Source organism: Pan paniscus, chromosome 18, assembly GCF_029289425.2.
Source record: "Pan paniscus chromosome 18, NHGRI_mPanPan1-v2.0_pri, whole genome shotgun sequence".
Classification (NCBI taxonomy): domain Eukaryota; kingdom Metazoa; phylum Chordata; class Mammalia; order Primates; family Hominidae; genus Pan; species Pan paniscus.
In genome coordinates this window covers 1503762-1527036 of record NC_073267.2, presented here as the reverse complement: position 1 = coordinate 1527036, position 23275 = coordinate 1503762, and the positions used below count along the sequence as shown (strand labels likewise).

The 23275-nt window shown below is 59.4% G+C and overlaps 2 protein-coding genes across 2 annotated transcripts; one reads left to right on the top strand and one right to left on the bottom strand.

Moving 5' to 3' along the window:
- The first annotated feature begins 981 nt into the window (after nt 1-981).
- On the top strand, nt 982-10268 carry LOC100994874 (putative serine protease 29). The gene is given in 7 exon segments (XM_008959773.3): nt 982-1339; nt 8460-8504; nt 8507-8639; nt 8734-8994; nt 9270-9274; nt 9736-9899; nt 9983-10268. Coding segments are annotated over 7 exon segments (1131 nt in total). The 3' UTR covers nt 10148-10268.
- A 2869-nt stretch (nt 10269-13137) lies between these two features.
- Nucleotides 13138-15731, bottom strand: LOC100983474 (tryptase delta). Its single transcript, XM_034950938.3, has 5 exons — nt 15650-15731; nt 15325-15496; nt 14950-15215; nt 13791-13954; nt 13138-13543 (listed from the first exon to the last, which is right to left on the bottom strand). Exons 1-5 carry the CDS (start codon nt 15729-15731, stop codon nt 13499-13501), a joined length of 729 nt encoding a protein of 242 aa, XP_034806829.2. The 3' UTR covers nt 13138-13498.
- Nucleotides 15732-23275: the final 7544 nt, after the last annotated feature.

Sequence of the window (23275 nt, the reverse complement as noted above, 5' to 3'; positions counted from 1 at the left end):
CCAGCTCTGCCCAGCCCTGCCCAGTGCCCACCTGCAGCCCTGCCCAGCACTGCCCAGTGCCCACCTGCAGCCCTGCCCAGCCCTGCCCAGTGCCCACCTGCAGCCCTGCCCAGCCCTGCCCAGTGCCCACCTGCAGCCCTGCCCAGCCATGCCCAGTGCCCAACTGCAGCCCTGCCCAGCCATGCCCAGTGCCCACCTGCAGCCCTGCCCAGCCATGCCCAGTGCCCAGGGCATCTCCAGGGTGTGGCACAGGAGGCTTCTGAGGAAACCCAAGCACGGTTTACATCCCTAGTTGCTGGGCCACTGTTTGCCCTGGGGCATTGGAGCATTTAGCACTGAGACTTCCCATATGGCCGCCCTGTGCCCGCCTCGCAGAAGGTCTGGGACTAGGGCTGGGTCAGGGAGGCTGCTGGGCTGTGACGGGGCACCAGGCATCCTCAACCTGAGATGGGGAAGTCTTCATTCTCCTTTCTCTTGCACCCCCCACCCCCAAGGTGAGGGTCAGGTGAGGCTGAGAAGGCCCCTGAGCACCCAGATGGGCAGCTACACTCTCCTGCTGGAGAAAGGGGCTTCACGGAGAAGCTGGCCCGGGAGGGGGTCTGAGTCTGGTCCCTTCCGGCTTCACACCATGAGTGAAGCAGCAGGGATGTTGTCTCTCCCGGCAGGTCCCTCCCACCCCACCCGGAGAGAACCACACAGGGCAAGGGCTAGATGTCTGGGCTCCCCAGTAGAGAGGAGGGGCCTCTGTATTCAGACAGTGGGGTGCGGGGGGAGATTGGGGACAGATCAGAACTGTGGTGAGGGCCCCGTGCCTAAGGCAGGATGCAGCCTGGACAACGGCACAGAGCCCACTACGCGCAGGTCCCTTTTGCAGCACTGCAGTTGAAGCCAGACCCGGGCGGGTGCTGGGGTGGCCGCTGCGGCAGCTGGCAGGGTGCCAACCATGCAGAGGCCCAGAGACCAGCTGGCAGGGTGCCAACCATGCAGAGGCCCAGAGACCTGGGCCAGGGCCAGGAGTGGGTCTGCAGGCCCTTCACCCACGTCACCTGCTACCCGATGGCCGTCCCAAGGCCCTTCACCCATGTCACCTGCTACCTGATGGCTATCCCCAGCACCCTCACCCACGTCACCTGCTACACGATGGCCGTCCCCAGCACCCTCACCCACGTCACCTGCTACACGATGGCCGTCCCCAGGCCCATCACCCATGTCACCTGCTACACGATAGCTGTTCTCAGGCCCTGCCGCAGGGACAAAGGGGCCACCCTGATGAGGGACGGGAATCTCACTGACGTCGCCCCCCCTGCTCATAGAGGATGCAGGCCCACGGAGGCGTCCTGTACCTGTCCCTGGGTCATCTCAACGCTGTGGCCCACCCTCTCCTGGGTCTGACAGCCTCTGGACAGCCCCTGGGCAGAGCCGTGCCCCACAGGGACAGGCTGAGGGGGTCTGCCACTGTATTCCAGCCTGGGCGAGAAGAGTGAGACTCTGTCTCAAACAAAAACAAAAAAACCAAGATGAAACAAAAAACAAAGAGAAAGGAATAAAAAGTGTCAGGGTTGGAAAGAAAGGGACGGGGTTGCAGTGTCTGCCGACAATGCAGTGGTCTTCATAGACCATCCAAGGTCACCTGCAGACAGTGTCAGGGCACGAGCGCAGCAAGGCAGCTGATCCACACCAACGCAAGACCAACAGCTGGTGATACACGGGGCTTCTAGGCCGGGCGCGGTGGTCACGCCTGTAATCCCAGCACCTTGGGAGGCTGAGGCAGGAGGATGGATGGAGCCAAAGCGTTCAAGACCAGCCTGGGCAACATAGTGAGTCTATCTCTATAAAAACATTGTTTTAAGCCATGCAGAGCCTGGGCAACACAGCAAGACCCCATCTCTACAAAAAATACAAACATTAGCCAGGTGTGGTGGCGTGCACCTGTAGTCCCAGTTACTCAGGAGGCTGAGGCAGGAGGATCATTTGAGCCCAGGAATTTCAGGCTGTAGTGAGCCAAGATCTTGCCACTGCACTCCAGCCTGGGCAACAGAGGAAGGCCCTGTGTCCAAAAAAAAACACAAAAAACCCCAAAAAACCGTTTTTATCAACAATTGTATTGGCTCCAGTGTTTGTTGAAGAAAATTGCTTTTTGTTCATTTAAAGCTCTAAGCAATACTTGTCATCAGAAATGAAACTTACCCACTAACTTCTGAAGATTCACCTACTCACCACCCTCATGGACCTCCCGCACGTGAGCTCCCCGGCAGGAATATCATCCAGACGCAAATCGTCTTGCTGGCTGGGAAGACGCCGAAACTCTTGGTTTAGTTTTGCCTCCACACCACTGCGGAGGGGAAAGAAACAGAGATTTTGTCGGATTTAAGTTGAAAGCACAATATGAAGTCTCATGATTTCAGAGGAGAAAGGGCCACCATATCCAAGACCATGTGGGGAAAAAAAATAACAAAAAAGAGAGCCCCGCCCACCAGAAGCGGCAACGAATCTGTCATTGGCCCAGGGATGGAAAACCACGCCCATGCTGGGCCCCACATTCCACCTGCCCCCAACCCCAGAGCCGGCTCCGCCCTGGGCTCCACTGTGGCTCCCGGGGGCTCGATTCCAGCCCATCCCAATTTCCAGTGATGTTTATTATTATTTATCATTATTATTTTTTTGAGACAGAGTCTCGCTCTGTCACCCAGGCTGGAGTGCAGTGGCGCGATCTCGGCTCACTGCAAGCTCCGCCTCCCGGGTTCACACCATTCTCCTGCCTCAGCCTCCTGAGTAGCTGGGACCACAGGCGCCCGCCACCACGCCTGGCTAATTTATTTTTTGTATTTTTAGTAGAGACGCGGTTTCACCATATTAGCCAGGATGGTCTCTATCTCCTGACCTCGTGATCCACCCACCTCGGCCTCCCAAAGTGCTGGGATTGCAGGAGTGAGCCACCGCACCCGGCCTCAGTGATGTTTATTATTATTAATTATTATTATTATTTTGAGACAGAGTCTCGCTCTGTCGCCCAAGCTGGAGTGCAATGGCACAATCTTGGTTTACTGCAACCTCCGCCTCCGGGGTTCAAGTGATTCTCCTGCCTCAGCCTCCTGAGTAGCTGGGATTACAGGCGCCCACAACCATCCCAGGCTAATTTTTATATTTTTAGCAGAGATGGGGTTGCACCGTGTTGGCCAGGCTGGTCTCAAATTCCTGACCTCAGGTGATCTGCCTGCCTTGGCCTCCCAAAGTGCTAGAATTATAGGTGTGAGCCACTGGGCCTGGCATCCAATGATGTTTAAAAGATCAAATCCGGCCAGGCGCGGTGGCTCACGCCTGTAATCCCAGCACTTTGGGAGGCCGAGGTGGGTGGATCACGAGGTCAGGAGATCGACACCATCCTGGCTAACATGATGAAATCCTGTCTCTACTAAAAATACAAAAAAAACCCCAAAACAAACAAAAAACAACAACGCCGGGCACGGTGGCTCATGCCTATAATCCCAGCACTTTGGGAGGCCAAGGCAGGCAGATCACCTGAGGTCAGGAATTTGAGACCAGCCTGGCCAACACGGTGAAACCCCGTATCTACTAAAGATACAAAAAATTAGCCGGGCGTGGTGGTGCACGCCTGTAATCTTAGCTACTTGGGAGGCTGAGGCAGCAGAATCACTTGAACCTGGGAGGCGGAGGTTGCAGTGAGCCGAGATCACGCCATTGCACTCCAGCCTGGGCAACAGAGTGAGACTCCGTTTCAAAAAAACAAAAAAAGAAAAAAAAAAGAAAAAAAAAGAAAAAAATATCAAATTCCTTCTCTTAAATTCTCTTCTGCTTAAATAGTGAGTCTGGTTCCTGCTTGCTGTTATAGAGCCTGGCTCCATACAGCTGCAGCATAGGCAGCTCCCAGAGGGAACAGAGGATGCCTGAGCCCATGAGTGGCCTGAGAGATGCAACTGGAATCTCGTTCCTTATTCAGGTCCCCTAACTCTTTTTTTGAGACAGGGTCTTGCTCTGTCACTCAGGCTGGAGTGCAGTGGTGTGATCATAGCTCCCTGCTCAACCTCCTGGGGTCAAGTGATCTTCCTGCCGCAGCCTCCGCAGCAGCTGGGACTACAGGCGTGTGCCACCACACCTGGCCAATTTTGTTGATTTTTTGTAGGGATGGAGTCTCACTTTGTTGCCCAGGCTGGTCTTGAAATCCTGGCCTCAGGCGGTCCTCCTGCCTCAGCCTCCCAAAGTGCTGGGATTACAGGCGTGAGCCACTGCTCCTGGCTCCCAACAGTAAGTGTTACTGACGTTTTTCCACTCCGCCTCATTTTTTTTCCTTTTTTTTTTTTTTTTTTTTGAGATGGAGTCTTGCTCCATTGCCCAGGCTGGAGTGCAATGGACCATTTCAGCTCACTGCAACCTCCACCTCCCATGTTCAAGTGATTCTCCTGCCTCAGCCTCCCAAGTAGCTGGGACTACAGGCACGCGCCACCATGCTCAGGTAATTTTTGTATTTTTAGTAGAGACGGGGTTTCACCATGTTAGCCAGGCTGGTCTCGAACTCCTGACCTCAAGTTATCTGCCTGCCTCAGCCTCCCAAAGCGTTGAGATGACAGGCGTGAGCCACGGTGCCCAGCCTGTGCCCCATCTCTTGTCACCTGTGTCAGTGTCCTGAGGCTGCTGCACAAAGTGCTGCAAACTGAGGGGCAGAATTTTATTCTCTCTCAATCCTAGAGTGTCAGCAGGGCCGCTTGCTCCAGAGGCTTGGAGGGAGGGGCCGCTCCATGCCTGTCTCCTCGTGTCCGGTGTTGCTGGCTGTCCTTGGCTTGCAGCCACATCACTCCCATCCCTGCCTGCCTTCCCCGGCCTTCCTCCACCGCTCTAAGTCTCAAGCCCCCTCTCCTTTCTCTTATAAGGATGCCTGTCGTTGGATTTAGGGCCCACTCTAATTCCAGGATGATCTCATCTTGACATCCTCAATTACGTCTGCAAAAGCCTCATTTCGGAATCAAGTGACGTTCACAGGTCCTGGGGCTCAGGCTTGAACGTATCTTTTCGGCAAATGCAGTTCAACTCACCACTGCACCCGGCTCCTGACCCCGGAGGTATTTTCCTCCTTCACCTGCACATCCTGTAGGAGCCTCCCTGTGCAGACACAGCACTGGGCAACTTCTAGAACCTTCTCCACACAACGATGCCCAATTTTGGCCGACCTCACATCTGATTCCAAGTATAAAGCACCGAATAAAAGATAAAAGGAAAGTGTCACCTGCATCCTCCACGTGAGAATCCGACGTTCCTGCCTCTGCACAGGGCGAGCTTGGCTCACCCAACCTGGACTCGGCTGGGGCCCAAGGGCTCCTTGGCCTCTCCCGGGCAAGCTTGGTTCACCCAACCTGGACTCAGCTGGGGCTCGAGGGGTCCTCGGCCTCTCCCCCAGCCCCCCGCAGCCCAGGACCCCTGACTGTAGGCTCCAGGCCTCCCTGGAAGCCCTGGCCACGCTCGCCCCGCAGCCCTCAGACTGGCTGTGCTTCGCGGATCTTGGCTGGTTCGAGGCTGGTGCCGTCCCCGCCTTACCTGGGCCTCCTGGACCCTGCCTCCCCGCAGCTGGGTGGGGACCCAGGAGAGTCCTGCACCCATGACGCAGCTGCCACATTATCCTGGTGTCCCGGGAGGGAGAGGAATCACCAAGAAAGCCCCCAGGCTAAGTAGCCGTCCTCTCTTCTCCTCGGCCCTCTGGCTCTAAACAAGGAGCCCAGGTGATCCAGACCCGAGCTTCCCTCCCATCAGCCTCTCCTGGCCTCACCTGGCTGGCCTCCCAGGCCTCCCATCCTCCAGCTGCTCTCCTGTCTCCTTCTTGCATCTTCAGATGGAGCTGCCCACTCCATGGGCCTGGGCAGCAGCTTGAAGTGGGCGTGGGCCAAGCCCTCTGGGAGTGAGGGGTGCAGCGGCTCCCAAGGCACAGAGCCAGAGGTCCTGGCCCATGATGGGTGAATGCGGCCAGGAGGGAGGGACGGGGCAGCTGGGAGTCCATCTCGGGCAGCCTGGGGCTTCTCTCCTCCCCATGCAGGGAGGTGCAGGGCTGGGCATGCAGGTGGAAGTCTGGCTGCAGAGGATTTCACAGCTGCAGGCCCAGCCTCGGGGACCCACTCCCTCAGCCTCCGGGGAATCCTGAAGCATCACCAGGAAGCTGCTGGTAGCATGGAGAAGGCTGGATTTGCTCCAGCCGGAGGACATGCGGGCACACACACACTCACTCATACATGCATGCACACACATACACGCATGCACACACTGATACATGCATGCACACACATGCACACACACGCATGCACACACATACATGCACACACGCACACATGCACTCATACTCACAAGCATGCACACGCATGCAGACACACACTCATACACATGCATATGCACACATATGCACACACTCATACATGCACACACATGTGCACATCACATATGCACACACATGCACACATTCATACACACATGCACACACATTCACATGCACGCACACACTCATGCTTTCAAACACATGCACACACTTTCATACTCACATGCACACACGCACATGCGCACACTCATACACATGCACACACATACATGCATGCACACACGCTTACATGCACACACATGCACACTCATACGCACACAGGCACACACATGCAAACTGACACGCGCACACACACATCCTTACATATGCACACACATACACACATGCACACACTCATACACGCACACACACATACGCACACACTCATACACGCATGCACACACCCACACACATGCTTACACTTATACTCACACACATGCAAACACATGCACACACACACGCAAACACAAATAGCAGCATGCACACACTCATACACACATGCACACATGCACATATACTCACACGCACACACCCATATACACACTCATACACACACTCGTACACACATGCACACACTCTCATACATGCAGGCACACACATCCACACATACATCCACACATGCACACATGCATGCACACACATGCTCACACTCACACATGCACACTCACATGCTTACACACATGCACACACTCATACTCGCACATGCACACACACATACATGCACACACAGGCATGTGCACACCCCATGCCCACACACGTATGCACACACACACAGGCACCCCCCACACCCCCACCCATTCACAGTGCTCCCTTGTGTTCCCACACCACCACAATCACCCTGGTTACAATCTCATGGCAAAGCAAGACTCCTGGAGGAGAGGCTGTAGGGTTGCGCCTCGGCCTCTGCTGCCCCCGTCAGCCCCAGAACGTGTCTGCCACCTGGGCTGAAACAGGCATTTGCTGCCGGAACCCCAAGGCACAGCAGTGGGCAGCTGGGGCCCGGGGGGCTGGGCCCTGGCCTGAGAATGCAGCTCCCCACCCTCTGAGACTCCCAGCAGGTGACGGCCCCTCTCCCAGAGCAGAGTGCACCCCTCCTGCAACCTGAGGTTTGTACTGATTAAAACAGGTTCCTGGAGCCCATCCAGAAGATCTCCCTGTGTGGGCTCCACAAACTCCCTCCAAGGACTGGAGCCTGGGCCTGGGGCGGCCACCATGGAGCAGGCAGGTCCCCTGGCCCAGGCTCCAAGTGCCTCTGGCAGGCCCTCTGGCTGATACTTTTGCACCCGTGGAGGTGTGTACAAGTGCCCGTCCCGTCCCGGGTGGCAGGAGAGGCTGTGGGAGAGCTGGTTACTAGGTGCTTCCTTGGCCTCTGTGGCACTGGCCACCAGAATGGGCGGCATGGCGACAACCTGAGCACTGTGGGCATTTGGGGCCGGGGGTCCTCTGCAGTGGGGCCGTCCTGTGCACCATAGACATTTAGCCCCCCAACTCCGGCCTCTTCCCACTAGATGTGGGTGGTGTCCCCATATCCCTGACAAGCATAAATGTCCCCTGGGGGACATAGTCACCCGTGGGAGCCACTGGTGTAGACAGGGAACCCGGGTACAGGACCTCTGTTGGCCCAGCAGAGGGGATGCGAGGGGCTGGGGGTGGCCCCTGTCCTCATGGTCACCCTGTTCACAGCCTGGGCTAGGAGCTATTGCCCCCACCCCGGGAAAAGAATGTCTGACTGAGCCCCACCCACTTCCTTTGCAAGGAAGAGAAAGCAGCTCTGGGAGGGTCCGGGAGGGCAGCTGTGGCCACAGACCACGGTGAGGACACTGACCACTGGCAGCCACCTGTGGCCTCCAGACCCAGGTCCCGCCCGGCTCTTTCCAGCCAGCCCTCTCCTCCCTGCGCAGATGCTGTGGCTGCTGTTCCTGACCCTCCCCTGCCTGGGGGGGCTCCATGTCCAAGACCCCAGGTGACTCCTGGCCCAATCTCACACTGGACCCTCAGGGACTGGGCTAGGATGGAGAGCTGACCCCCTCGTCGAGCAGGGCCTGGAAGCTCCTGGCATTGCAGGAGGGTGGGGCCCGGCTCCCTGACCTCCTTCGGTTGTTCCCAGCGCCCGTCCCTGAGAATGACCTGGTGGGCATCGTGGGGGGCCACAACGCCCCCCCGGGAAGTGGCCGTGGCAGGTCAGCCTGAGGGTCTATAGCTACCACTGGGCCTCCTGGGTGCACACCTGTGGGGGCTCCCTCATCCACCCCCACTGGGTGCTGACTGCCGCCCACTGCATTTTCCGGTGAGTCCCGGGCCTGGGACCCCAATGAGGGGAGGTGGGAGTGGGGCCGCCCCAGACCAGGACCGCTGAGCAGCCTGGATCCGTCCTCCCCCAGGAAGGACACCGACCCGTCCACCTACCGGATCCACGCTGGGGACGTGTATCTCTACGGGGGCCGGGGGCTGCTGAACGTCAGCCGGATCATCGTCCACCACAACTATGTCACTGCGGGGCTGGGTGCGGATGTGGCCCTGCTCCAGCTGGTGAGCCCCGTGATCTGTGCCGCTAATGTCAGGACGGTCAAGCTCTCCCCGGTCTCGCTGGAGCTCATCCCAAAGGACCAGCGCTGGGTGACTGGCTGGGGAGCGATCAGGATGTTCAGGGCGTGTTGGGTGGAGGCTGGGGAAGGACTCGGGCTGTGGGCCCAAAACGCCTCGTTCCAGGGCTCCGGGGGTGGTGGTGGGGTGGGTGAGTTCCAGAAAGGGAAGAGACGGAGCTGCTCACCTCCATGCAGCACCTCCGGCTGCTTTTCCCCGCAGCTCTGTGCTGCCCAGGCCCAGAGACTCGGGGGTCCTGCGACTGCCAATGGCCACACCAAGCTCCAGACTCATTATTCAGAGGGGAAAATACTTCTCATTTTTTTCTACTTAGGAAAGGTTTTTACATTTTTTTTGCTGGGTGCGGTGGCTCACACCTGTGATCCCAGCACTTTGGGAGGCAGAGGCAGGAGAGTGGCTTGAGCCCGGGAGTTTGAGGCCAGCCTGGGCAACATAGCAAGACCCCATCTCTAAAAAAGAAAAGAAAAGAAAAAACACCGCAAACGAAAACACCTCAAAACCAAAAGGCATTTTTTGGAGGAAAAAAAACAGAAAAACTCATCCCTCCACTTTTCTCTGGTCCGTCCGACTGCGAGCCCTGGGAGTTTAGAGGGAGACACGAGCCCTCCCACCTCCTGGGGTCCCACACACCGTGCTCAGGCTGGCAGGTTCAGGCCGGGACTAGGGGCCCTTAGCCACAGGGGAGCCACCTTCCCTCCCAACCGGGGGAGGTGCTGGGGCTGCTGGGTCGACGGCAGGGGCGTCTCCGCTGTGCCAGCCCGGGTCACCTCTCTCCCCAGAGTCGCTGCCGCCGCCCTACCGCCTGCAGCAGGCGAGTGTGCAGGTGCTGGAGAACACCGTCTGTGAGCAGCCCTACCGCAACGCCTCAGGGCACACTGGCGACCGGCAGCCCATCCTGGATGACATGCTGTGTGCCGCCAGCGAGGGCCGCGACTCCTGCTACGTGAGTGCCCCCGGCCCGCCCTGCCTGCCTGCCCTGCTCCCACCGCAGAGCTCAGCGGTGACCCCTTTCCTTCCCTTCCTCAGGGTGACTCCGGCGGCCCTCTGGTCTGCAGGCTGCGGGGGTCCTGGCGCCTGGTGGGGGCAGTCAGCTGGGGCTACGGTTGTACCCTGCGGGACTTTCCCGGCGTCTACACCCACGTCCAGACCTACGTGCCCTGGATCCTGCAGCAAGTCGGGGAGTTGCCCTGAGCAGGCCGGGCTGGGCTCCCACCTGGGTCGGCTGAGGAGGGACCAGGACCTTCCTCCTCCCAGCGATCTCTGCTTCGGCCTCCGCTGCAGGCCACCGGCTTGAGCCCAGCTTCTCTGGCTCCTCAGCGCCCAGGACCTCCCTGATGCCGGGGTGGGGAAGGGGCCGGGGAAGGGAGGGTGGCGGGGGGAAGGGGCCGGGGAAGGGAGGGTGGGGGCCTCGCTGCGTCTCTGTCTGATTAAAGAGCAAAGAAAGAGCAGAGTGTGTGGCGTCTCTGTGGGATGGATTTGCATTCCGAGCTGCAGCCGGGTGCGGTTTGCTCAGCCACCTCCTGTTGGAGGCCTCCACATTTTGGCTATGGTAATAAAGATGGTGAGAACATTCATGCTCCGGGCTCTGTGTGGACGTGGGTCTCCGGGCCGTGTGTGGACGTGGGTCTCCGGGCTCTGTGTGGACGTGGGTCTCCGGGCCGTGTGTGGACGTGGGTCTCCGGGCTCTGTGTGGACGTGGGTCTCCGGGCCGCGTGTGGACGTGGGTCTCCGGGCCGCGTGTGGACGTGGGTCTCCGGGCCGTGTGTGGACGTGGGTCTCCGGGCCGTGTGTGGACGTGGGTCTCCGGGCCGTGTGTGGACGTGGGTCTCCGGGCCGTGTGTGGACGTGGGTCTCCGGGCTCTGTGTGGACGTGGGTCTCCGGGCCGCGTGTGGACGTGGGTCTCCGGGCCGCGTGTCGACGTGGGTCTCCGGGCCGCGTGTCGACGTGGGTCTCCGGGCCGCGTGTGGACGTGGGTCTCCGGGCTCTGTGTGGACGTGGGTCTCCGGGCCGCGTGTGGACGTGGGTCTCCGGGCCGCGTGTGGACGTGGGTCTCCGGGCCGCGTGTCGACGTGGGTCTCCGGGCCGCGTGTCGACGTGGGTCTCCGGGCCGCGTGTGGACGTGGGTCTCCGGGCCGCGTGTCGACGTGGGTCTCCGGGCCGCGTGTCGACGTGGGTCTCCGGGCCGCGTGTCGACGTGGGTCTCCGGGCCGCGTGTGGACGTGGGTCTCCGGGCCGCGTGTGGACGTGGGTCTCCGGGCCGCGTGTCGACGTGGGTCTCCGGGCCGCGTGTCGACGTGGGTCTCCGGGCCGCGTGTGGACGTGGGTCTCCGGGCCGCGTGTCGACGTGGGTCTCCGGGCCGTGTGTGGACGTGGGTCTCCGGGCCGTGTGTGGACGTGGGTCTCCGGGCTGTGTGTGGACGTGGGTCTCCGGGCTGTGTGTGGACGTGGGTCTCCGGGCTCTGTGTGGAAGTGCGTTTCCTGTCCTCTGGGGGAGACACTCACAGGTGCTGCTTCAATGCCAGGTTCCAGATGAGGAAACCGAGGCAGGAAAGTCACCGGAGATGGAGGTGCGGTGGGTGGGGGCTCGGGGGACCCAGGCCGGCACGCTGCACGCCGCTCCTGTGCTGGGGCCTCCGCGTCCCCGGGCCCTGGCCTCCCAGGGCAGTGGTTAGGTTTAGGTTCCTGCCCCGACTCCCTCCTGTACCGGGCGTCGCCATGGGTCCCAGAGCTCAGACACCACCACGCAGGGCGAGACGGGAGTGGACGGCCGCGAGAGGCCCAGCCTCCGCATGGGGTGCCTTCCTGGGGCGCTTCCTTTAAGGGCCAGGCCAGTGTGGGCAGGGAGAGCAGTGCTCTGAGGGGCAGGCGACGCCCAGAACGGCCCCGTCCCTCCTCCGCCCCGTGTTCATTCTGCACCTGGACCGGGCAGACTCAGCGCCCAGACCCCAGGCTGCAGGTCAGTGTGTGGTTCCGGCGTCCGCTCCCCCGGGCCCCCAAAACCAGGGGCTTCCTCCTCTGCCCCTGTGCTTTCAGGACCTCTGCAGGGCAGAGAAGAGGTGGAAGGTCAAAAGGGAGGGTCTGGGGAGGCTCCTGGCTCCTCCGCAGAAGTTTCTGCAGGTGAGCGGCTCGGGGACTGGCCTTCACCCTCCCACCTGCCCTCGCCCGCCCTGCCTGTCACTCCCGGGGATGAGGGTGGGGGGGACCCCCACAGGGCAAGGGCTTCAGGGCAAACCCAGGCTCTGAGCCTCTGCGCAGAAACCACATCTGGGTTTATACTTTCTCCCACGCCCCTGGTCTTTCCAGAGTGGGGCAGAGCAGAGCAGGTGGGGCGCCCCAGCTGGGGGAGTCACCGCACTTCAAGGCAGTGGGGGAAAGACTCTCGGGGTGTGGACGGGTAGGGCACTGCCCTTTCTTTCCCGGGGAGCTGGCTGCCTCTGACACTCCTCATGCTTCCCTTCCTGGGAGAAAGCGGGGAGCCCCAGGCCAGGTTGCCGGCTGCTGTCAACCCAGGGGAGACCTGCTGGATGCAGCCCAGGGCCTCAGGGGACGTGACCACAGCCCGCGTCCCAGGGCGCTCTCGGCGGGGGTCCAGGGTCCAGCTGCATCCCGCCACCTCCCAGGGGGCTCCTGGGTCTCCCACACTGCCCTGGCTCCCTGGGCTTTCTAAGACAGGCAGGGGGCAGTGATCAGTGCCATTCCCAAGTCCTCCGAGCCACGTCCCCGCCCAGCCGGACCCCGCTGGACCCTGCTCCGCCCTCGCAGCGTTCAGAGTCCCTCCCTTGCAGCCCCTGATCTGTGCGACTCACAGGACACCAAGACCCAGACGGGAAGCCGAGCACTCACACCCTCAGTGCGGCCACGGCAGGCTTCCGTGTTTGACGGGGAAATCGCCTCCCTCTGCCGGGAGGAGACCGAAATTAATCGCTCCTCCTCCAAACCGGGAGCCACCTGTGCCCCCACTCGCCGACCAGGGCTGCTGAGGAGGCCCCGCCCCACAGTGACTAGTTGTGCCTCGGGGTCCAGGACCCCGCAGCTCCTGCAGCTGCCCCAAGACATGCCTAGACCCTTCCTCTCCCGTGACACCCACAACCAGAAACACAGTGACGGCCACACCTGCTTTCCATCATGCACTTTAATGAGAGTCAGCACTAGAGAGGATGGGCGTCCACCACCAGCTGCCTGGGCAGGGGAGGGCCGGAGGGGCCAGGAGGGGCGGATTCAGGGTTGGGGAGGAGGCTCAGGATGGAGGAGGGGGCAGGATGGAGGAGGGACTCAAGAAAGGGGAAGGGGCTCAGGGTGGGGGAGGGGACTCAGGATGGGGGAAGGTGTGGGGGGCAGTCACCACCTGGGTAGGAAGCAGTGGTGGTTTGGACAGGAGGTGCTGGCCCTCCAGTGACCCGGGTGGACACCCCAGGCCTGGCTCAGGGCTTCTTGGGGACATAGTGGTGGATCCAGTCCAAGTAGTAGGTGACACGGGTGTAGATGCCAGGCCGGTTGGGCTGGGCACAGCTCTCCTCCCAGCTGACCATGCCCGCCTGCAGCTAGGTGCCATTCACCTTGCAGACCAGGGGCCCTCCACAGTCACCCTGGGAAGGTCAGAGGTCAGTGCTCGCTGGCCAGGCTTCGGGGGTCGGGGTGGGGGACGTGCTCGCCAGCCAGGCTCCAGGCTCTGGGGGTTGGGGTGGGGGACGCGCTCGCCAGCCAGGCTCCAGCCTCTGGGGGTTGGGGTGGGGGACGAGCTCGCCAGCCAGGCTCCAGGTTCCGGGGGTCAGGATGAGGGATGCGCTCGCTGGCCAGGCTCCGGGGGTTGGGGTGGGGGACGCGAGGACCCACCTGGCAGGAGTCGTGCTTTTCGCTCCCCGCACACAGCATGTCATCGCGGACGATTTGAAAGCTGTAGCCCATATGGAGGCCGGTGTGATATTCCGCGTCGCCAAGGTGGTTTTCCACTACGGGGACTTCCACCTCCTTCAGCGGGTACAGCGGCGGCAGGTGCACTGGGGGCGGAGGGGGGCGTGGAGCCGGGTCTGGGGCCGGCTGGGTGCTGCTTCGTGGACTTGGTGGCAGAGTCACGGGCAGGGGAGATGGCACCATGGGCCCAGTGCTGTTCTGTGCCTGCAGCCCCGGGGAAGGGGCGGTGAATGCAGGCCAGGCCCCTCCTTTGAGGCTGGTCCTGGGTCCCTGGCCTCATTTAAGCCCCATCTGGGGAAGGGATGGGAGGGCCCTGGAGGTTGCCAAGCTGGGCTCCATGGCACGGGGGTGCAGAGCCCGACCCGTGTCTCCCCCTGGGCTCAGCTGACTTGCGTCTGGGCTGGGCCCATGGTCCATGGTTGGCCCCAGCCGAGGGGAACACAGGGCGCTGGGCTCAGCTTCCCCTCTGCGTGGGGTGGAAGAGCAGGACAGTGGCTCAGGCCCCTTCTGAGTGACCCAGAGGTCACAGCCCAGGGTTGCCACTCAGGCTGTACCCCAAAGCTCGGCTCTGAATTGTGGATAAAATGGGGACAAGGCCTTCTAGAAGTGAAAATGTGCCTCGTGGAGGGTCACAGTGAGCTTCGTCCAGCCCCCCACAGCACTGCCATGACCCCGATTCCCAGGCCCCTGCCTTGTCCGTAGCACAGGGATGGAGGGCAGGCAGGTCTCATCCCAGCACTGGTCTCTCTCCTTCCAGCAAGACCCCCGTGTGATTTCTCTCTCCACATAGCAAGTCCGTGACGTACAAACTTTTGATGCACCCTTTCAGGCAAGGGGAAACCGAGGCACGGAGGTGCTAAGGGACTCTCCAAACCCCTGGGGTGGGGGACACCCAGGCCCTTTGGACTCACCGTCTCTGCTCAGGGCACCTGCTGCTCTTGCCACCGCCTGCTCCATCCATCCTGGCCTCCAGAGTCCCCCTCCCTGAGCCGCCCTGAGGGACCCTGTCACCCCACGGACTGGCCTGTGGCTGTGACCTGGTGCCCACCTGGCCCGGGCTCCCGCTGTCCCCAACACCCACCATTATTGTCCATGTTGCCCCAGCCAGTGACCCAGCACGGCATCCCCGGGGGGAAGGTCTCCGAGGCAGGGGGCAGCGTGACCGTGTGGATGTGGCTGGAGATGTTCACGGGCTCCTCCAGCTCCAGCAGGGTGATGTCCGCCCCGGTCTGGATGATGTAGAACTGTGGGTGCACGATGATCCTGCTGACCGGCAGCAGCTGGTCCTGGTAGTAGAGGTGCTGCTCCTGCAGTTGCACCCTGAGGGCGGCCAGATCCTTGACTTCCCTGGGCAGCGGAGGATCCCACTCAGGGCCCTGGGCAGCCCCCAGGAGCACCCGGGAGCCAGGGCTCACATCTAGCCCTTGCCCACCCCTCCAGGCCCCAGGAGACTCACGGTCCCAGGCAGTGCGCCGCGGTCAGCACCCACTGGGGGTGGATGAGGGAGCCCCTGCAGAAGTGCATCCAGTATGGGTCGCGGAATCTCAGGCTCACCTGCCAGGGCCACTTGCTCCTGGGGGCCTCCTGCCCCCCAACAATGCCCGTTCGCTGCAGGGCCTGGCCTGGGGCTGGGGCAGGTGCCAGGTCAGGACCAGGAAGCAGCCCCATGCCTGGGCCCAGCCCTTCTCTGTGTGGGGGCCAGCGCGGCCTCCCCAGAACCCACCCAGGCCCTGACCTGTGGAATGTGATGAGGGGCAGGGTGGACCCCGGCTGGGACTCACCAGGGGCCACGTAGGCCAGGCTCACCAGGACGGGCAGCGCCAGCAGCAGCAGGCTCAGCATCTGGGGAGCAAGGAGGAGCATCGTGGGCCTGGCCGGGCCTCACAGGGCAGGGCTGGGGGCTACAGATTGTGGGGTGAAGAATGGAGCTGGGACGGGGGTACCGGGGTGGGTCCAGGCCTGCGGGCCTGGGTCTTGGTGCTCTGAGTCTGAGGCTGGGCCACTCTGCTCCAGGTGACACTGATGTCAGGGTCTCTGAGAGTGGGGACTTACCCTGGCCGCTCCCTTTTCCTTCTACCCAGCGGGCTCTCCCCTCCCCATTTATCCTTCCAGATCAGGACAGGGCGGAGGAGGGGTGCGGGGTCCTCCCATCCAGACTCGGAGGAAGTGGATGACTCAGACCCAGGGCCCCCGTGTAACACGTGCCTCCGCCACCCCGATGCCCTCTGTGTGTGGGGCTGCCAGGCAGGCCCCGCCGAGGGCTGAGCACTGGAGGCTCGCAGCTCCACCTGTCAGCTGGTGGATCCCAGCACCGGAACGCACCACCTTCCCGCTGGTGGAATCTGCTCCTGCCCCTGTCTCGGTGCCAGGAGGCCTTCAGGCATAGCTGCACCCAGGTGGCCTGGCTGCCCCAGGCTACAAGACCCGTCGCTCCTGAAACCTGTTTCCCTAAGAGGGACACGGGGTGAGGAGCTCATGTCCATGGGCCACCCTCCAAGAGACGGGAAGGTGCCCACGGGGTGGGGACATGACGGGTGACACCCCTCCTATGGACTCCGAATCCACGGGGGTGGGGCCAGCCCTCCTCGACTCACTTGGTTGGGGGCTCACATGAGACCCCTTTGTCAGATGGGGAAACAGCCTTGAGAGGGGACAGCACCAAGTGTCCTCAGCCAGGAAGGGGCCCTGCTCCCCACCCACCGTATGAGACACAAGTCCTCCTACGAGTCCTCAATGTCCACCTCTGGGGCTGCCCATGCAGGTCCCCTGGTCTGCGGGTGCCTCCTTATCATGGGATCTGAGCTTCATCCGCAGAGGGAAGAGCAGACAGGAGTGCAGGTGCAACCCCAGGAGACCCAGCCCAGCTCCCCCTGGACTCACCCCCAACTTCAGCCCCAGCTCCCCATGGACTAGTCCCAGCCACAGCCCCAGCTCCCCATGCTCTCACCCCCGGCCCCAGCTCCCTGTGGACTTGCCCCCGGCCCCAGCTCCCTGTGCTCTCCATTCCATTCAGCGCTGACACTGTCCCTGCAGGTCTGTCCAACCCACCTCCCGACTCCCCTGGGCCTGCTGGTCACTGGCGCCTCCAGCCCACCTCCTCCCCTTCTGAGCCCCAGGACCCCCTGCCTGCCCCCCGACCCCCAACACAGGGCCACTCCAGGGCTCCTCCTGCCCCCACCCTGCCTGGGACCAGCCTGGTTTGGGGCTGACTCTGCACAGCGGGGCCATATCCATCTGGACTCCTTCCGGGCTGCATCCCCCGGGGGACAGGCAGGGGTGGCCCAGACCGCTCCTGCTCATGACCCTGCTTCTCTTCCATTCTCTGGACAAACTCCCCAGAGGCCTCCACCTGCCCCGTCCTGGTTCCATGAATGAGGCCCACAAGATGGGACCTTCAGGAGCCCAGGAGGTGAGGGGATGGGGTGACGGGGGACACCAGGGATGAGGGTGTGGCAGGGACACGGGAGACACCAGGGCTGACGGTGAAGAAGAGACTCAGGGGACACCAGGGCTGGGAGAACCCAGGGACACACGGGGACACCAGGGCTGTGGTGTGCAGAGGGCTCTGGGACCCCCGAGTCAGGGGCTCTGGGACCGCTCCTCCTAGGAATGCTCCGATTGGGTCAGGCCTGGGAGGCGGACCCATCAGCACCATGGGGATGCGAGAGCTTTGATTGGCTCACACTGAGCCAATCAGGGCGCGTCCTGGGCACCCTGCCCCGATCCCCGGCCGCTCACCTGAGGCTGCTGCAGGGCTGGGGTCCCAGGCCATTGACAGACATTGGGCAAGAGGCCACGTGGGGCAGTGTCCCCGAGAGAAGGGTGGGGAGTCGGGTGAGACGACAGTGGCCGCGTCCAGACTCACGGCAGCGATGGGAAACTCAGCCCCAGGAGCTTGCTGGGCTGGGGAGACGGACACTGGCGTGTGCAGAGGCCCAGGCAGCCATGACTCACGAGGCAGAGAACTGCACGGAGAGCTCCGGGCATCCGCAGGGGGTTCCCCCCGGCGTCCTCGGCCGAGTGCCGGAGATGCAGAGAGACGTGGGAGCCGCGTCGGAAACAAGAACCACCAGATGAGAGGGGCGGAGAGTCCTCGGAAGGGTATGGAAGGGTACTAGGGGCGAAAATTATCCCGAAACCAAAGGCTTCTCTGGACCCCCCCTCACAAAGCTGAAAAGCAAAGCGCAGACGGATCCAAATGATGGCAAGTGACTTAACTGCCTGTGAGAACACATCTCAAAATGATGTCAAGGAATATAACACAACCCAGCACGCAACAAAACACTCCAGAGAGTATTCACGAGATCCGGGGGCTACTCAAAAACGAGCAGGTGGCCGGGCGCAGTGGCTCACGCCTGTCATCCCAGCACTTTGGGAGGCCGAGGTGGCAGATCATGAGATCAGGAGAACGAGACCAGCCTGGCCCACATGGCGAAACCCCGTCTCTACTAAAAATATAAAAATTAGCTGGGCGTGGTGGCACGTGCCTGTAATCCCAGCTACTCGGGAGGCTGAGGCAGGAGAATCGCTTGAACCAGGGAGTCAGAGGTTGCAGTGAGCCGAGATCGTGCCACTGCACTCCAGTCTGGCGACAAAGCAATACCGTGTCTAAAAAAAAAAAAAGAAAAAGAAAAAAAGAAAAAGCAGACATGAAAAAGGATGACCTCCCAATAAAAAAAATCAATCATGCCTGGGCACGGTGGTTCACACCTGTAATCCCAGCACTTTGGGAGGCCAAGGTGGGTGGATCACCTGAGGTCAGGAGTTCGAGACCACCCTGGCTAACACAGTGAAACCCCGTCTCTACTAAAAATACAAAAAATTAGCCGGGCGTGGTGGCAGGTGCCTGTAATCCCAGCTACTCGGGAGGCTGAGGCAGGAGAATGGCGTGAACCCGGGAGGCGGAGCTTGGCGTGAGCCGAGATGGCGCCACTGCACTCCAGCCTGGGCAATGAAGGAGACTCCGTCTCAAAAAAAGAAAAAAAGAAATGTGAAAGGAAGTTCTGCAGGAAGAAGATGATAAGAGATGAAAATCTAGACCTAGACTAAGGGAAGATAAGCTCTGGAAATGGAAACAGCTGTGACTGTGTAAGACAGTTTTCTCTCTCAAAAAATATTTGAAAGAGAATTGGCAGTTTGAAGCAACAACAGCAAAGCGAGTGCAGGTATCATGTGGTTTATGGAATACACAAGGGTGCGGCGTGTGCTACAGTAACAGAAGGATCCGGGGAGACTAAAAGCAGGCTGTTGCAAGGTGAAATTGCACGTGAAGTTGTGTGGTGTTTTGGAATTAATGCACTTTATTTTTTAGAGCAGTTTTAGGTTTACAGACAACTGGGCAGATAGTACAGATCGTATCCCCCCCCACACACACATCCCCACACACAGAGTTTCCTGTTATGAATATTTTGCATTACTGTGGGTGCATTGTTACAGCTGATGAACAATATTGATACATTATTACTAACTAATGCCCACAGTTTACATGAGGGTTCACTCTCTCTGTTGTACATTCTGTGGGTCGTGGCAAGTGCACAAGTCATGTGTCCACCATTACCGTATTATGCGGAATACATCCCCTGCCCTCAAAATCTCGTGCTCCACTGCCTCTCCCTCTCCCCATCCCCTGGAAACCACGGATATTTTCATTGTCTCTGAAGTTTTGACTTATCCACTATCAACGATACACTATTAACTTTTTCCGACTGGCTTCTTTCACTGAGCAGTAGGCAGTTATGGCCCCTGTATGTCTTTTCAAGGCTTGATAGCTCCTTGCTTTTATTTATTTATTTATTTATTTTGAGACGGAGTCTCGCTCTGTCTCCCAGGCTGGAGTGCAGTGGTGCGATCTCAGCTCACTGCAAGCTGCGCCTCCCGGGTTCACGCCATTCTCCTGCCTCAGCCTCCGAGTAGCTGGGACTACAGGCACCTGCCACCATGCCCGGCTGTTTTTTGTTTTTTTTTTTAGAGATGGGGTTTCACTGTGTTAGCCAGGATGGTCTCAATCTCCTGACCACATGGTCCGCCCGCCTCAGCCTCCCAAAGTGCTGGGATTACAGGCATGAGACACCGCACCCAGCCAGCTCATTGCTTTTTGTCTCTGAATGATAGTCCATTGTCTGGATGTATCACAGTTGTTCTACCCATTCACCTTTTGAAGGACATTTTGGTTCCTTCAACTTTTTGGCAATTATGGGTAAAGATGCTATCAACATTACATGCAGGTTTTTTTGTGGGCATAAGTTTTCAACTCCTTGGGTAAATAAATACCTAGGAGCACAATTGCTAGATCATATAGTAAGAGTATGTTTAGCTTTGTAAGAAACTGCCAAACTGTCTTCCAAAGTGGCTGTGCCGTTTTGCCTTCTCATCAGCAGTGGATGAGAGTTCCGGTTGCTCCACCTCCTTGTCAGCACTTGGTATTGTCTGTCTTGGGGACTTTAGTCATCCTAACGGGTGTGTAGTGGTATCTCATTGTTATTTTAATTTAATTAATAACGTTTGATGCTGAGCATCTTTTCAGGTGCTTATTTGACATCTCTATATCTTCTTTGGTGAAGTGTCTGTTCAGATCTTTTGCCCACTTTTTTTTCTTTTTAATTCTTTCAATCTCTTTGTTAGATTTATCTGATATGCCCACTTTTTAATTGTGTTGCTTGTTTTCTTTTTCCTTTTTCTTTTTTTTTTTTTTTTTTTGAGACGGAGTCTCGGTCTGTCACCAGGCTGGAGTGCAGTGGCGTGAGCTTGGCTCACCACAACCTCCGACTCCCTGGTTCAGGTGATTCTCTTGCCTCAGCCTCCCAAGTAGCTGGGATTACAGGCGTGTGTCACCACACCCAGCTTATTTTTATATTTTTAGTAGAGACAGGGTTTCACCATGTGGGCCAGGATGGTCTCGATCTCCTGACCTCGTGATCCGCCCACCCTGGCCTCCCACAGTGCTGGGATGACAGGTGTGAGCCACCACACCCGGCCGGGTTGCTTGTGCTGGGATGACAGGTGTGACTCCCTGCCCGGCCGGGTTGCTTGTTCTATTTAATGTTGACTTTAAGGGTTCTTGGTATATTTTGGATAATCATCCTTTATCAGATATGAGTTTTGCAGAGATATTCTCCCAGTCTGTGGCTTGTCTTTTCATTCTCTTAACAATGTCTCTTGTAAAGCAGAGTTAAAAAAAATTTTTTTTTGAGATGGGGTCTTGCTCTGTTGCCCAGGCTGGAATGCAGGGGTGCAATCCTAGCTCGCTGAAGCTTCAACCTCCCAGGCTCAAGCGATCCTCCCACCTCAGCCTCCCGAGTAGTCACCGGTCTGTCCGGTTTGGGGGCAGTGCTTTGTCCCGTGAGCTCGGTTCTCAGAAGGCTGTTCAGCTGCGTTTCAGTTGGCCCAGCGTTTCCGATGTGGTTGTGAGGTTGGCTTCCAGTCCCTTTGTATGTCCGAGTGGGAACTGAATGTATAGATATATTTTTTTTATTGAGAGCAAATGAAATAAACAGAATGCACAGACCTGAAATGTCCAGTCCAATGAATTGTGATGATTGCCAAACCTGTGTAACCATGGCCCAAAGCAAGACGTATCACCCTAGGGTGTCTACTCCCCGCCCCTTCAGGCAGGTGACCGAGAGGTGAGGAAACCTCTAGGGTGATGAAAATGGCCCGTGTTCCTGTCTCTCCACCTACGTAGGGCTTTGAAATCTCCTCCCAGCAATGTTGGTACTTTTTGGTGTAGAGATCTTGCATGCCTTCCCTTAAATGTATTCCTGGTGTTTGATTTTTTATTCTGTAGCAAAGGGTATGGATGTTCGCGTTTATCGTCCAATATTCATGGCTGGCATTTAGAAACACAATAATACTTTTGCATATTGCTTTTGTATGTCACAGCCCTGCTAAGTCCATTACTCCAGGGTCCATTATTCCTGGATTTTCTAGGCAGCGATCACCGACTTCTCTCTCCCTCCGGAGCGCTGCACTTCCCTGCGTCTCCAGCAGAGGGGGCCCCTGACCATGCAAAGCGGAGTCCGGGCGCGGCCGAGGCAGGCGCTGGAAGGAAGCCGGGGCGTTTGCGGGAGGGCGGTGCGGGGGCGGGGAGGGGGCAGGGCAGGTGCGGGGAGGGGAGAGGAAGGGGCGGAGAGGAGTCAGCTGCCCCGCCCACCCCACCTGCCCGCTGGGTCGGGTCTCAGAGCCCTGGAACTTCCAGGGCTGGGATAGGCCTTGCGTGTGACCGTAGCAGGTAACGGCGCCCTCTCTGCCTCAGTTTCCCCATGGGGAGAAGAGGCTGCACTGGGGTGCGAGCCAGGGCTGTGCAGGCCTGGAGCGGGGTCTGCCTCCAGGCCTAGGCTGTGGCCATCGCCCTCCACTCCTCTGGGAGGAGGGAGCTGGGAGGGGCTCATGCAGGTCAGGGGCCAAGGGTCACAGGTTGGGGGAGGAAGAGCCACTGAGGCTGGCCCAGAGGTCACTTAGCCACCAGATGCAGGAGACAGCCAAGAGGAGGACGAGTTGGAGGAGGAGGAAGAAGTCCCCCGGGAGGGGGCCTGGGGAGCCGCCTGAGCCCCCGATGCTGGGATGCGGCGGTGGGGCCGGCTCACCCAGGCAGTGAGGAGGGTGTAGACCCCTGGCCAGTCCCCGCAGCTGTAGCTCTTGACCCAGCTCATGACGCCAACCTGCCCTCAGGAGCCATGCGCCTGGCAGACCAGAGGCCCTCCCGAGTCACCCTGAGGGCAGAGAAGGCAAGGACTAGGAGGTGGGGGGTCCCGTTTCTGGGCTCCGGCACCCCCACGCTCCGTGGCCAGCCTGGCTCATCAGGTTGCTCTCGTCGGGGAACCGCAGAGTGAAGCCGCAGGGAGCGCCCACTACACACCCACCGAAACGGCCAGAAGCTTTTTAAACAGTCAAGCTCTGCTCACATCTCCACCCCACCCCTTCCCTTTCCCTCCAATAGATTCTGTCCTAAAGCCTAGCATGGAGCAGGTCCCAGGGTGGACCTGGGGTGCCACAGCCACACTGGCCCAGAGTGGGGGGCACACGGGGGATTGATGAGATCAGTGAATTGGGGGTGGAACCAGCTCCGCACTGCTGGAGAAGGCAGCCTGATGGGAGAGGAGAAACGCAGAGTAAGCCCTGTGGGGTGGAATCACAGCTGAGGCACTGTGAGAGCTCATGGTTTTCATTATAGATATGGCCGTGTAGATGTGCACGTGGGAGTGTGTGTGTGTCAGTGTGTGAGTGTGCCTGTGTGAGAGTGTGCATGTGTGTGTGCATGTGTGAGTGTGAATGTGTGTGCATGTGTGTTCTTGTTTGCATGTGAACATTCGTGTGTGCATATGTGCATTGAGTGCACAGATGTGCGTGTGTGAGTGCATGTGTGTGTGCATCAGGTACATGCATGTGTGTGCATATGTGTGCGTGTGTGC